General features: G+C 39.7%; 1 protein-coding gene across 2 annotated transcripts in view; it reads right to left on the minus strand.

Annotated features, from left to right (window-relative positions):
• Nucleotides 1-16095, minus strand: part of adarb2 (adenosine deaminase RNA specific B2 (inactive)) — a 160628-nt gene that overhangs the window by 56972 nt on the left and 87561 nt on the right. Inside the window, exon 2 of one of the 2 annotated variants that reach the window (XM_061237544.1) lies at nucleotides 430-516. In XM_061237544.1, the coding sequence (XP_061093528.1) occupies nucleotides 430-516 (87 nt within the window). Of the gene's footprint in view, nucleotides 1-429; nucleotides 517-16095 lie in introns of those variants that run through there. The other variant, XM_061237545.1, reaches the window with a different exon arrangement.

The following is a 16095-nucleotide window of genomic DNA, read 5'->3' on the forward strand; positions in this document are numbered from 1 at the left end:
AAATATTGACATGTAGTGTGTCGCTTTTAGCCTTTAACCATAAATATGAAAAATGTGTGACAAACATCTCATTTTAGAACCTAAGGAACAGTAAGTGAAAGTTTGGCACCTGTATGCCACCTATAAGTACCACCAGAATCATTCACAATTAATTGTTGTACATTTTCTTACATTTTATACAGTAATAGAGGGTCAAAATAACATTGCACAACACATTTGTATGCAAAGATGGTACAGGACATTATTCTGATAGCATTTTTACTAATCCTACCAAATTCAATAAAAATCATACAGTATCAATATAAAAAAAGGTTAACTGGATTTTAAGAAATGTCAAACACTGAATGGGGTCTAATTGACCCCACATATAATAGGAGGGTTGAAAATTTTGTAAGTAGGTTGTACTGTAGTAGTGTTTAAATAACTTACTCAAAGTGTCTTCATCTTCTGTGCTCGGCATGCCAGGACTCATGTATTTGAAGGGAGCGATATACGCAGAGTGCATGCTCACTTTCTCTGCAAATCAAACAAGAGAATCACACCATGAGCATGATGGGAGAATAGCAGCAGGCCCATTAACCGGTTTGAACCGGTTATGGCACGGGTACACACATTCACATGCGCCGGCTACTTTCTATTCCCAGCGAGCAGCATGTAAAATGGGGCTGAATTGCTTCGGAGCGTTTTAAAACTGTTCCCAGTTTCTCTTTTTCAGAAAGCCTTCGCCTGCACCTGTGTTCCCGTTGTTTACAGTGCAGGTTCCTATTAAGGACATTGTTCGGTCTAGTGATTCCAGCGCAGACACAATTGACAGCCAAATGGAGACCCCTTAATTAGATCCTTCACATGTGAAACATTCCTAAGTGATCAATAGCTTTAATGGTCTCACAGCAACAGGAGAGAGGGGCTTCGCAGGGGGAAAACGTCGGAGGATGCTAAACATCGGCCACGAGAGCTTTGCATATCGGTTGATGTTCACTGTTGACAGCAGAGAGAGCTCAAGCAGTATGGCTAGTATGTGTGCAGCTTGCTTTTTGAACAGGACCTCTGAATTCTTTCAGCTCCATTACAATAATTGACTGAGATAAAACTAACAAGCTGTAGTCAACAAGAATCTAAATATGAATGACACAGGATGTAATCACGTTCTGATTTGCAACGTGCTGAAATCCGGTACTCGGCTCTGAATTTTAAGGGAGCTTTGTGACAATGATTGACATCCACAAGGAAAATCAGCTGCAATATATTGTGCTACGCTGTTACTGTAAGTCAGTTGCTCTTAAAATCATTTCCCTATTTAAAAACAAATAAACATGTTTCTGAACTCTCTGCCTTTCCTGAACTACACAAATCCTCAAGGCTTGTGTGACTCAAAATGACACATGTAACTGCCTACAAAAATCTGAAAATCACACAAGCTTGAATTATACTATTTGCATATTGACCTAATTACATGTTTAATAATCCAACGTGCACTACTGTACATTAAAGTAACTTCAGTGGTGAGACGAAGAAATGTAAAAAAAACTACCGCAATTTACTGAGTAATTCCATAAACATCTTCTTGGTTGAATATATTAAGACAAATCAAATTTGCCGGAGAACTACTCTTCATAAGCAGACTTTTTTTCTGGAATACTTACTGATATTGTAAAAAAAAATGTGTTCATGAGTAACTTACAAATGACTTGTGGCGTATGGCTGGGCCAAATAATGAAAAAGAACGAGAGAAGAATCAAATGTACAAAGCAAATACATTTTAGATAAATGGGTAACAGCATGTTTAGTTACTTTTATATTTGTAATAAGGTTGTAAAAATTCCAAATTATTTAATGGATTTTTCATCATCATTTCCTGCCTCAGGTCATTACCGTCCACTCCGGATTCTTCTGCCAACTTAAACAAATCTGCTGGAGTCTAATGGGTCCGGCACACACCTTAAAAAAACGTGTTATCACCATCTTCATAAAAACAACCCATTTAGATGCAGAACATCACAACCTTGGTCACAGGAATCCTTGCATGCTGGACTGGGCATAGGATTAACACGACTGCCTTCCTATCACTGCACTCAACAGAATATACGGCATCAAGATAAAAAAGAGGGGTACGACAGCTTATCACATGTCAAAAGGGGCGGTTGAATGTACAAAACAGGAGAACAGGTCTTGTGACCTCTCCTATGACCTCAAGAGTTACTGTTGCACACCCTCTCAGGGTGATGTGGAACTTTCATTTTGAGAGCTTGTATGGTGGGGAGCTGGATGCGGAACTGAAATCCAATTATTTCTCCTTCCAAGCAGTGCCCCCCCTCCCTAACAACACCTGGGGTTTCTAGGTCATGTACACTCAAGTCCACGTTTGAACAATGAAGGAGGCACGAAGCTCTGGGTGTACACTTCCTGTGCACAAATTTCTAAATGAAGTGTAGGGCGTAGTGTTGTGAATCGAAGGTCAGAGTCATCAACGAATCCATCGCAGACCAGTATGAGCCTCATTCAGTGCTGCTGCTGGTTCACGGAGATAATGCTGCCACTCTGAAGTCAGACCCAAGCTACTTCTATTCTGCTTTTAATAAAGAGAGGGATGGTGTGGAAATGGATGGTCTTTTAAAAAAGGCCTTTCTGATAGAATTCAAAAACGTTTGAACACTTGTAACAGAACAGGTGTACATTATTGGTAATACACAAATAAGACATATTATTGTGCAAAGAGTTAAGTAGATTTTAAATTAATGTATTATTGTTGTTATTATTATTGCTATTATTATTGTTATTATTATTTGTACAACTAATGTCTACGATGCAATATCTTTGAATTCAGAACACATCTTTTCTGCAACAGTTTTCACATCTTTTCTCCTGACTGTTTCAGTTTCTCGGTTTTCGTGAAGGTATTATTGAAGGCTAGAGTTTAGTCACAGTGCCCTCAGTGAGAAAGCAATGTAGGTGAGAGGAGATTTTAGAGAGTCAGGTTAGTGAGCCACATATCATTCTTTACATGGTAAAAGAAGCACAGAAAAAACATACATGTATAAAATGTTTCAGTCTTTGGAAATAATTATTATATGTTTGTTGCTGAAGATTACTGCAGTGATTTTCCATCCAGTTTCTTACTTAAACTGATTTAATCATTTCCAGCAGTAATAAGTACAGCAGTGTTGATATGACTATAAATAAATATGAGTGCTTTAATAGGGTTAAGGTATGGTATATTTGACTTTTTACTGTGCAATGGGCATACTCTCTCATTATATTGTACTACTATAGTTGTAAGATCCAGCAGCACCATATAATGATATGTGTTTATGTTACTTTATGAACCTTCCATGACCAAGGGAAACCAGTACAGAGCACAATATCTACATTTCAATCTTGTTAATATAGTCTTATATGAGATGGTACTCATACTGCACTGTAACACCTCCTTATAAAACCTGATGTCACATGACATTTTGCAAAGGTAGTCATTTCACTGTAATTCAACTGAGGAGATGAACATCCTGTGTTGGGAAGAAATGATAGCAGTTATGGCTGGCAAATATTTACATTCCACCCATGAGAGCTTCCAATGACGTGGGTTTCAGAAGTTGAAACACCGTGACATTTTAACTTTCAAAACTGTACAGTGTTACACTGCCGCGCCATGATTAAATGAAAATGTAGTCCATATTTTCATGTAATAGAACTGAGACAGATTGTTTAACATTATGTCAACACTGATACAGAGTATTTCCCTGGTTGGAAACAGCACATCAAGTTTTTTTTTCCTTTCTCCTCTAAAAGAAGCCCAAACTAATTTATAGCAATTGAAATTTTAATGGAAATGGATTTTGGCCCCAGGGATTGTGCATGAGAATAGATTACAGAGTTTACCCCCACCCACCTGACATTATAAGAAAGACTTATCTGCAGTAATACAGCGCTTACTAAAATTCTCAAATACACTGCCCACCCATATACATTCAATACGTTTTTTCCCCCCTTATTTTTCTGACTGTATCGGCAGGAACGTTACATCATCTTAGCAATGAGCACTTTCACTCTGGGTATTCTATATCCCCAGAAGAAAGGGTATTGAATCCAACAATGCCAGCCAATAGTTTAACTTCATACACCAAACCTGCTGTCTGGCTTGGTGTGAGAAGGGGACAAACTCATTTATTTTCTTCAACAAAAGAAAATAGAAAATCCAGGTTAGGTTTGCGAGACTTGGCAGACGGCCACAGTCCCACGAGAGTGTCGGTACAAATTATAAGTGAGAGGATAAGCTCCCTCCTTCCTCTATCACTACTGAGTGAAGTAATGAGCCCCATCAGGTTTCCCCATGGCTCAACATAACAAATGGGTCAAATGAATGACTCGAGACACTATTGAAACATGCAGGGAATCCTCGACTTGCCTCCTCTCGTAGACCATAGACTAAGCGTTTGGTGAACTGGCAAATGAGAAAGGGCAGGCTGTCTCTTGTCTCCCTTAAAATCTGATTTCTGTCACGCCGTTAACGGCTGCAGTACAAACAAATTAAGTGAGGCTGGCCGAGGCTTGCTCTTAAACGTATGGGTGATACAGGAAAACCGCGAACGTTCGATCGAACGGCGTTTCAGCACTGTGTCGTGAGGAGGAGCTAGAGGGCTCTCGAAAAAGGGAACCACAAAATATTTTTGGATACTTTGAGAATTTTGTTGTAAATATTTGAACGTATTGACTGGCAAGCTGGGAGAAGAATTAATGGCATACGAGTGTGAGAAGGACCAGAAGGCCTGATATTTAGCACCTGATTAGCGGCACAGAAGACAGAAGAGCAGGACCATCTGCTTTACATGTGTTATCTTGATCTTTGCCAAGGACTGTGGTTTAGGAGGAAAATAACAGGATATGGGCAGGGTTCCTAATTCTAACCCCTCCAAAACAATTAATTCCATCACGGAAAACCCCAATAACCAATCATTATCCCGCCCCTCATGATTGCATTAACGTAATATAATCAGAATTAAACCCATTCACATTACGCTGCTCCAGGAAATGTCCATGAAATTTGGACCACCACAACCAGATTCCTCTCTTAGGGCTTAACATACGCCCACAGTATCTACCAACTCCATCATTAAGCCTCAAAATCTCCGAGCAGGATTCAGTTCAGATTCAGTTCAGATTCAGGAATCAGATTTTTATGCGAGAATACATGAGAAGGAGTGCCTTGCCGTGAGATATTAGCACTGCTCTGCTGTGGTCCCAGTCATGAGGTTGAGGGGGGAGTGCCGTACATCAGCATAGCAGTGGTGATATCTCACAGTAAGGCACGACTTCGAGTGCATTATTGCAATTTTACAACAGATTTACCAAATACGTTTATAAATGAAAAAGGAACGACATAGTACTGTAACTCAGATTCAAACTTTCTTATTATGACATTTTAACGACACTACGGAGTGCTTCTGAAGTGTTGCTACAATGAATACGGCTGATACAATGAATCAACTGAAGGTAAACATAGCTGATTGGTAACAAGGTTTTGCTAAGTTAGGAGTGCCTTTTCGTGAAATAATAGCTCTACTTGGAATGTCTCTCACCCAATAACAAAGTAATGAATACGTTTGTAATGAACTGTTGTATAATAAACAATAACTAATTAATTTTAATAATCCAAACATATTAATGGATAACTGGAGAGGTCATTGAGTTATGGCATATTCAGATAAAAAATACACAAAATTATCAGGCATGGGAAACAAAACAACGAAAAAGTGCACTCAAAGTGAAATTTGAGTGCATTTAGAGTGGTATTAGTTAAAAAGGTGAAGTTGATTTTAAGTGCCTGTTGGCAAAATTGGTTATTCAATATTACTAATTCATTATAGGTTTAAGTAATTAGAATACACACAAGGGAAGATTAAATTATTGAAATATTGAAAATGAAAAGAGTATTCTTCAGTGGCAGCTTATTACTGAGGAACTAATCAAATTAAATAATAAAACACTTGACTGAGAGAAGCCCACAGGAAAGCATGTCCACTGTCTACTTAGGACAAGGCACATTACTCAGAGGTAGAACCCAGTCAAACAAGAGTGCAATATGTGACTTTACTTTCAGCACATGAAGAAAAATGCAAGGCCCATACAATCACTACATGATAAAGCTTTTTGCACTAAAAGTAGAGTCTGGTATAATGGAAATTGTTCATGCAATAAATAAATTTTGCATTGCAGGCTTTTGCATTGGCATCTGGTGTAGACTGTTTCTCGATGCCTTGTTCACCTCCATTAGTGCTTTTTGGATGTTGAATAATAGTGCCTACAGAATGGCTCTGATCTACCATAGTTTACTTCCAAACTAGTCTATTTTTCCACTGATGCAAAGACAGAAAATAGCTGTTGCACAGTTAGAAATATTAAACTGATTCTTTCTGTTTCTCCTGTTTGTATGAAGAGTCAATCGATCACAATTTCTCAGGGATAAATTACAAATTTGATGCATGGCAGGCAATGTTTTCCACTGAATATTTATGTAAGCTTTGATTCACTACACTCGGATATATGAAATAATCCTCACACTAGACTTGCAGTAGGGAGAATGGGCATTATCAGCTACTGCAGTGGACTGGTAAGTATTTCAAGTGTGCTTATCTTATTTTCCCAGTAAAGCACTTAAAAGTGAAATATTATCATGTGTGAGGTTTAGAGATGGTCACCGCATTAAGCAGGTCAAATAAAATGTGCCTGTAATTCAGACAAGCCAGAAGTCTAAGCACACTTCCTTCCATTTTAGTCACACTTCCTTTAGCAGAGAAATAAAATAAATTAAGTTGTCCAAAGTGCAAGATTATTTGCAAGTTATTCAGTCATGGACACAATGAGTAATGACTGTCATGATATCAAATGTATAAGATACGATTCATTCATTCATTATCCTAACCCGCTTATCCTGAACAGGGTCGCAGGGGGGCTGGAGCCTATCCCAGCATATATTGGGCGAAAGGCAGGAATACACCCTGGACAGGTCGCCAGTCCATCGCAGGGCACACATACCATTCACTCACACACTCATACCTACGGGAAATTTTGAGTCCCCAATCAGCCTAACCTGCATGTCTTTGGACTGTGGGAGGAAACCGAAGTACCCGGAGGAAACCCACGCAGACACGGGGAGAACATGCAAACTCCGCACAGAGAGGCCCCGGCCGATGGGGATTCGAGCCCAGGACCTCCTTGCTGTGAGGCGGCAGTGCTACCCACTGCACCATCCGTGCCGCCTAAGATACGATTATTGTGGCAAACAATATTATGATAACGATAATGTCACAATATCTGTAACAATCTATCGATAGCAATTACTTTTAAAATAATGCTATTATTGAAAAGGCAACTTCAAATTTATTTGGCTCAAATCTGACAAAAATCAGACACATTTTCTGTAAAATCAGTCATAACAAATTATTCCTCACACTATATACAGTCAGGAGTGCAGTGCGTGTGTGTGAGTAAAAATAGGCCTTCTAGTTAAAACAAGCGTGCATTCTTAGTGCACTCTCAGACATGACTATATTACCTAAATCTCCTTCACAAGAAAATGAAATATTGCTTGTCTTAATAGTGTATCACTTTTAATACTGTATCCTGTAATAATGCAATACTGTACTGTATTTACTGTGCTCTGGGGTAGTAAGACACCTTTAGGCCTTTAGCCTGTAAATCTATTGGCAATAACCCTTTTCCCATTTTTATTTGAATTGCTGCCGTTACCTTGCCATTAGCTAGCTAGCTAGCAATTCAACAAGCTATGCTAACATATACGTTAACTCAACAGGTGCCCACTATACAAGTGTGCTGAATGTACACATGAACACATCCCAAACTCCTGTGGTGCTGCCGTTATTTCTGCATGGACGCATTTACGTAGTTAGAAAATTCTGGGAGCACGTGGAACAGCGGAAGACCTTTGTGCAGGGTTTTATGGAGGGACTGATGTCTGCTGATGTGACATAATTTTGCCTGTGCGGACCCTCACGACCCTCCCGGATGCGTGAAGCATAAATCAAGTTTGAGTAGCAACGTGCCATGCAGCAATGTGCTAGCAGTCTGTCTCTGACACTTAGAGAGTGTGTATTTCTTTGTCTGTAGCCAAAAGCGAGACTTCAGATGTGATTTTGGGAGAGGGAGACAGAAGATGAACGTGAAAGTGAATGCCTGATGAATGTTATTTTCTTTTTAAAACCCAACTCAGCAACTGTTTACTAAAGAAACATTTTTAACGCTGTTATTATGGTCAAATACGGTATATTCGTGGCTGGATTATTGACATGATATTACCGTTTCCATTTTGAATACCATGATTAGCGCAAAACTGGTATACCGCAACACCCCTACAATGAGGGTGAACCAACAGAAAGACTGCCAGTGGGAAATGTAATGCCCAATAGAAAAACGTCTGGCTATAATCCTGGTGTGATTTTATCTTTTTGCTGAAAATGAATAGGGACATAAAAATAAAGGACAATCACTTTGATAATTAAATTAATCGTTTTAACTTGTTGAGCAAAGGTAACAACACAACTGATGTCACAACCCCAGTGAAACAATACAATACTATTCAATACCATTGCAATACTATAACAAGACCAAATGTATCTTTTCACATCCATTTGTCCAGTATCCAGTGGATTTTTAATAACAAAACTATAGTGCTGAAGAAATATACAGCACCTGTATTTATTGCATTCTGTGTAACTTGCGTCACAGCAGATATTATTCTGGGACGGTAAGCACAAAAACACAAGTGTGTTTTTGTGTTTTTTCCACTCGATACTCCTCCGAAGCGGAAACGGCACACCGTTTCCCGCTGCTTTCCCAATACCGCTATGACCTCTCTCCCCGCCAGACACCAGGGCACCAGGGCAAGACCAGACTGACCACCGGTGTGGCTCGCCCGTCATCTAATCTGCAGGTGTGGAGAAACATTCAGCAGCTGCCAGGAGGGAAGGGGAAATTAACTTCCTCGCGGCGCAGTCCCATGTCCCCTCCCGCCGAGGAGGTACAGTACACGGGTGACTGGCAGGGCTGAGACACGAGTGCTGTGCGCGGGCGGAAGGGGGCGCGGGGGTCTGACTGAATGGCTGCCCGCTGGCCGTGCCGTGACGTCACGTTCCGGTAGCCGAGTGAACACAGGGCCTTGCCGGAGCAGTCATGATAATTTGAAAATAAAATGAGAAAGCTATTTACTGTCTCCCAGAAAAATCTAACTAACTAAGTAACTAACAAACGTAAATAAATAAATGGTCAGCATTGGCCAGCATAAATGGTCAGTTTAAAATTAAACACGCCTTATATATACTATATACTAGTATACTAGTATACTGTACGCAGATATATACATTTTAATCTCTTTTTTTAAGAACATACAGTGAAAAGAAAATCATGGATTTATCTAATAATAATAATAATAATAATAATAGTAATAGTAATAGTAATAGTAATAGTAATAATGTCTGACATTACACAATGAAATTTGAACGTTCTTTGTATTTTTCCATCTGGCCGATATACAGATTTCAGCCGCACCGTCCCACTGGATGAGGGTGAGGGCACTACACGAGAGCGATCCCTCACCCTTTGCGACAACTCAACCTCAGCCAGCCATGTTGGCTTTTCTCCCCTGCAGCTCTCTGTAAGTCCTACAAATAAAATATCTTCTGCTTTCTTTGCCTATTTACGACTCCCGCCATTACATATATAATCAGGGAGCGTGTTTACACTACTTTGTTGAGCAGGGATTGCTGCACCGATGGTCACAGGAAGCACAGATGGGACGCGGGCAGTTTTTCATCGCCTGTTCCATACCATGGAGCCCGACACATCTGGTATGCAGCGAGAAGCATCTTTGCACTAATTTGTTTGTCACTATATATTGAACAGACTATCTGTCATTCTGTCATGCTTTGGTTGCCTGGTGATGTTTGAAGACATGGCTAGTCATAAGTTTCAGATGCTGGCCGCTTGGGAGCCACTTAAAGCGGCAGGCTGACTGCTGAGAGGCGAGGGGAGGGAGGCAGGGAAGAAAGGAAGGCAGAAATGAGAGAGGATCTTGCCACTGCTTAGAAGCACTCTGTTCTCCCATTCAGCTGGAGAAATGCAAGTTTTGTATTTCCTTTGCTGAACAGAGCTAGTGCTCGACTGACACGAACAACAATCCACAACTGAGCAGAGTCACGGTGCCATTAACTTCATTTTGTAATTAGTTATACAAAAAAGGTTTTTGGGGAAAAAAGGGAAAACAATACACTGTCTGCCAAAGCCTATTCGTGGTCTTACGAGGATTTACTAAGAATGTCTTGGGGGAAATTTAGTGCTGCCAATTCATGCTGACACCACACGTCAAAAATAAGGAATGATGACTGCACCTGGAAATTAGAATGTGTAACTGAGGGTCATCTTAAGGTGCTAAAATGTCTGGACGTCCTCCTGTCTGGCCTGATCCAATTTCTTTTGGAAAAATCCCAAAGCAAAATTGCAATAAATACAAACTGACAGCTCATAATATCCCTCTTCCAATTCCACGCGCTGCACTAAGTATGATTCAGAGGCAATTAAAGAACTGTTTGATGTTGACGCATTCAGACTTCCAAATTATGTGGAGACAGGCCATTTACAATCGTATGTGGATGCACGTGTCCATTTACACTGTATATCAATTTGAATTCAAATGTTGGATGAAAAAAAAGAGTTTGGCAGTCACGTGACTTGTTTTTTTTGTGCCAAATCTCCTAGGAATGGGGATGTAGCTTTGCATTGATTCACATGTAGTCCCAGTTGCATCACTCAAGAGCTCAAAATGCTGTCTGGCAAAAACCCAAATCTCAAAACACATGAATTTTCTAAATCACATCACCTTGTAAACACATCCATTACAAAACAAATTATAAGTCTGTTAAGCTTTCAAGACTTTTTGGCGCACTTTGGAAAAGCGCAATTTTATAACCAGTGAACACGGCGTGCATCCTCCCAATCTTAGAGGATACCACACCTCCGTCCCGCATACAGTAAATATGTAATGTAATTCGTCACGTACACAGCAACATGGGTTTAGTTCGTTTCAAGCCTGAAAAGTTCCAGAACTTTCCAAATTAAATCTCTGTGAAACAGGCCTGAGCAATATAGGAACTGGAACAGTTGCCGCATTTTTCGAAATCTCACGAATCTTGGCTTGCTACAGTGCGCAATCTGTGACTAAAACCACCTGATCGGCCCTGCGTCCATTCAAGCAGAAAACAAACGATATATTTAGACACGTTCTTCCCCCATTTCTCTTGTATCGGGTTGCTTTTGAATAATACAAAATGGAGTAGCATCGCAAAGACAAGTTAAAAGGATTTTGGTGTAATTCTTTTCCCCAAGACTGAATCATTTTACAGTATGAGTGGCACCACACTTCTCCACGTTGTGTATTTTTAGGAAGCATGTTTCTCTGAGTGTACACTCTAGGCTATTTAGATGTATTTATAGTATGGGCAGTAATGTCCCTGAACCATACTTGTGGGTGTGCTAATGAATTAAATAAATGAAAATACCCGTATTGCATCAATAGGAAAGGAGTGACTGGGGTCATGCTCAAGTGTAACATTTTCAAGATAAATCGCTATACTCTATACTGTAGGGTGCCAAACATAATAGTTCCCCAAATTAATCCCTGTTACCTCAGTAGCCTCCTTCCAAGTCTCATGTTGACGTTTTTGGGGCAAAAAACTGGGGCATGGACATTAGGAAAATAAGCATTAATATGACATCACTAACAGAAAAGGGCTTATTTGTCACTGTTGCTTTAGGACCCCTCTACTTAGAATATGAGGAACACCTGACTCATACTATATCAAGATGACATGTTTTCTCTTTAATTTTGTTTTTGGTCTCCTTTGAAGCAAAAAGCTATTTTCAGAAAGCTGAGAAATCATATTTCACAACATGTACCATGAGCTCGCTGACATAGAATCGGCTTATGTCCTTACGTAAGTTGCCAGGATATACTGTACACCCACATAGTCAATGTTTCATTGAGCTGAGGACCAGTGAAGTCTATACCTTATAGGCCAAAGTCATACAATCATATCTGTGCTGGTATCACATAATATAATTACTGTATGAGCAACATAATTATTCCATATGTTGGTGTTGCCTCTGGACATTAGCTTTTGACTGCACAATCACACAGAACACAGCACAATGAATTATTTCATGTATGTGATATTTCCTTAACCTACTCATGCCTGCTCTCAATGTATGTTGTCTGCATATGCCCAGTAGATAGTAGGACAAGCCAGCACAATTTAGTATTAATTGAGAATAATTATTTTAAGGCAACAAACTCCCTCGTCTATGCAAATCAGATTTGAAATTAAAATGGAGACCAAACAAAACCATTGAATTGTACTTCATCTGGTTACTGTCTACCGGGCATTGGTTATACGCCCTAAACTGTACTGCGGAAACGTGTCGAGCATGGTTAGATGAAGACGGGAGATAAAAGGGCTTTAAATAAGCTGGCTGTGGAGCGGTGTGGAGTTAACAGGGAGATATTAACATCCACTTAATGCCAGCACAAAGGGAAACATCCCAAGAGGTACGTATCTTAACAGCTACTTCTCCTTCTAGTCTCGGGCTCGAAAGCAGACGACGCGGGGGCCCCTCTCTCATGATTCCGTCCCCGGTCCTGGTATCCCCGAGGCTGGCTGATTTATGATCATCGCCCCCTCTCTCCCCTGGGAAGAGAGATCACGCCAAGCTCCTCTGTGGCACAGCGCCTGCCTATGCATACGTAACATCCGGCTTTTCGGAATCCCTTCAGTATTCCGAAAACACACTTTGATAGACACAGAGGGAATGTGGGAATCGTTTTAATTTTTTTTAACTTATATTTTACTGCCATCAGCAGGTTTAAAAAAGTTACTGTTTATTGTTGTGTTTCACCTCTATCTGTGTATGTTCAAGACTACCGTGTTACAGCCTTGCAAAGACTGTACAGTAAAAGAAAGGTGGCAAGCCCGATACATGCTTTTTCTTGATATGAGCTCAGAGTCATTCTAACCAGTTTCTATTGTTGTCAGTTTGTTGGGGAGTGAATGTACACAATTCTATATTTTGCAGCAGGAACATAATGCATATACATATTAAACCTGCAACACATTTATACATGTTTATAAAGTAATATTTACTTTGAGCCATGCATTAAGCCAACTTCAAACACACATTCACGCATGCATGCACACACACACACACACACACACACACACATGAATATGTTAAGTGTAAATGTGTAAAAAATACAATGATAATTCTATGCTATATTAAAATAATAATAATAATAATAATAATAATAATAATAATAATAATAATAATAATCTATTATTTTTAGAGAGCCATTAAATACTCATGCACCCTCCAATACTTTAAGAAAATAACGAGCACCAGAATAGCATAAGCTCTATAGTGGATTGAACTTAACTTTTAACAGACTCACCACAGCTGATTAGTCTTACAACTAAAGAGCTTAATTGTAAATCAATGGGAACATGTAAGTGTTGTTGTGGTTTAGCCAGCTATTATATAGTATATAGTATACACTCAGTGAGCACTTTATTAGGTAGGTATTTATTACACTTATTTTTTAGACTTCCAGAGGTTTGACGGGTTGTGTGTTCAGGTCTACCTAATAAAGTGATCACTAAGTGTATTCTATGAAGGACTGCATTGAACATGGTAACTATCTAATGGCTAATGACCTACTATATGATACACACAATGCACTGGAAAGTTCCGCGATTTGTCCTTAACCCCTTGAAGGGGTCTGGTACAAAGAGCTAGGCTTCTCCCACACGTAATTCGCTAGGTGATCTGAACCACACTGCCACACCGACCCAGACTGACCTCTGTCACAATGGTCTTTTTCATTTTTTTCTTATTTTCCCAACATGACAGTGGTTTAAGTGGTTCTCCTTGGGTCAACAACGACCCACCTCAGGAGGAAGATTGACCTGGATCAAGAAAGGGCCAACAGGCCTGTCAAAATTTCTCAGAGAAGACTTGTAGTACAGGAGATGAAAGGTACACTGTGTCCAAATGAAAGAAAACTTCTGAAGAATTAAATGTTTCACTATATAATTCACATTCTGTGTGCTATTAGTGTTATATGGTCCGACTGTGAATAGTAGACCATGCTTAAGCCACAAATCTCGATGAAGTACCTTTAATCACTTGCCATCGTCACCACCTATGTTACATTTAGCATGACAACAAACTCAATATGGAATATTAACGTGAAAAAAAAGAAAAGAAAAAACATTTAACATGAAATCTACAGAAATGTAGAAAAGATGTAACTTAACCTACAATGGGTGAATCATATTCCCATTCACAGTGGTGTAGCAATTCACAGACTGTGGTGCTATTTAATCCACCTTCACCATCACCATCACACAAGGGTGTTTGTTAAAATAACCAAGAGGGATGACTGACAGGAAATACATGAGACACCTCTATCCCAATAAGCCGTAATTAAACGACTGGATTTATGTGGTGAGAGTACGAGGCTCATTGGGAGAGGAGTGCCTGTAGCACTTGCCACTTTGTAAAATGTGACAATAAAGACTAGTAATCATCTGACACACTCCCATTCCCGCTCCACTGAGATAATGACAATTTCATGAGTGTGACACATTCACACATCTTAAAGTTAATCTAACATTTTTGCCTTACCTCCAACTGGAAACACTTTGTTTAGCTATTTAGTTTTGATTCTTAAACAGTACTGTTGTTGTCGACGGTAGGCTGAAAAGAATTACAGACATTTTAAGAAACTGAAAGAAACGCACTGCAAGAAGCACTTAAATTTGTAAGATAAAGTTATGGAGGTGCACAGTAAAGCAGATGGATTACATTCTGTTATCATAAGTAGATTGTTCTCAGGGATAAAGCATTCAGCCAAATCCACTCAATTATATTTGTATACAGTAGCCTACTTTAATACAACCACTCCAATGACAAGAATGCTATTTTCTGAATAAAATTCATGTATTATTTATTACATATTACATATAATGTACTGGTTTCAAATGAATATTCATTGGTTGCAAATTAATAATTTGAACATTGAAATCACTTAAGATAGCAAACAAAGTCAAATCTGAAATATATGATAATCACCGGATACAGAGGGTTGCTTTTCATTAACACTTTCGCCTTACAATTTATTTTTTTGTTAGATATAAGAAATGAATTGCAAACCGTAAAGCTTCATTTCAATGACCTGCCTGTTAATCTGAGCTAAGGAAAGCAGAAATGACTAATTTGACACGGCTAACTTTTCTTTATGCCTTGTAATTAGAAAACCTCATTAAGTTCATTAAGTCATCCATTGTGTAAAGGGATTTGTTTTACATACACCACCAATGATGGCGTACTCCATTATTCATCCTCTCTCTCGTCTAGTAGACCACAGTTTTTTTAAATAAGAGAGAGGCCATGCACAAAAATAGAAATTTCATGTTTCGGAGATTGCTTCACCAAAGGAATGTCTCTAGCCTTTCAGTTACGAATGCAAAATGGCCACAGACACTATGCTTTTTCTTACACCTAATGTCAAAGTTCCCCCTTCCCCCCCACACACACATACTCCAAAGTATCCCCCTTCCCCCATACACATGCGCTTGCACTCGGTCGCACGCACGCACGCGAGTATCCTGATGCACAATTCACACCTTAACAAGACCTTACTCCCAGACTCATTTCCCATCATTCATCTGGAGGAGCTGGTGGGAGGGAATTCCAAGCCTGGCCTCGGAGCGGCATTTTAACAGATGACTACACGATACGGAGGAGGGCTCTTAGTTTTGGCCCCTGAACCCTGATGATTCCAATTTTGGTGTCACTGAAAGCAGTTATCTATCATGGGCCATATTACTTAGTGGGCCAAGTGGCAGGGATATTCATCTCCTCTCCAGCCACAGGTCAGGCCCAGAGACAGTATGAATTCACCACTATAGCAAAACCTGGCAAGGCTCCCGGCTCGGCCGAAACACAAGCTGAACTTGCAAGACTGGACGTGGTTCT

This window comes from Conger conger, chromosome 4 (assembly GCF_963514075.1).
Source record: "Conger conger chromosome 4, fConCon1.1, whole genome shotgun sequence".
NCBI lineage: Eukaryota > Metazoa > Chordata > Actinopteri > Anguilliformes > Congridae > Conger > Conger conger.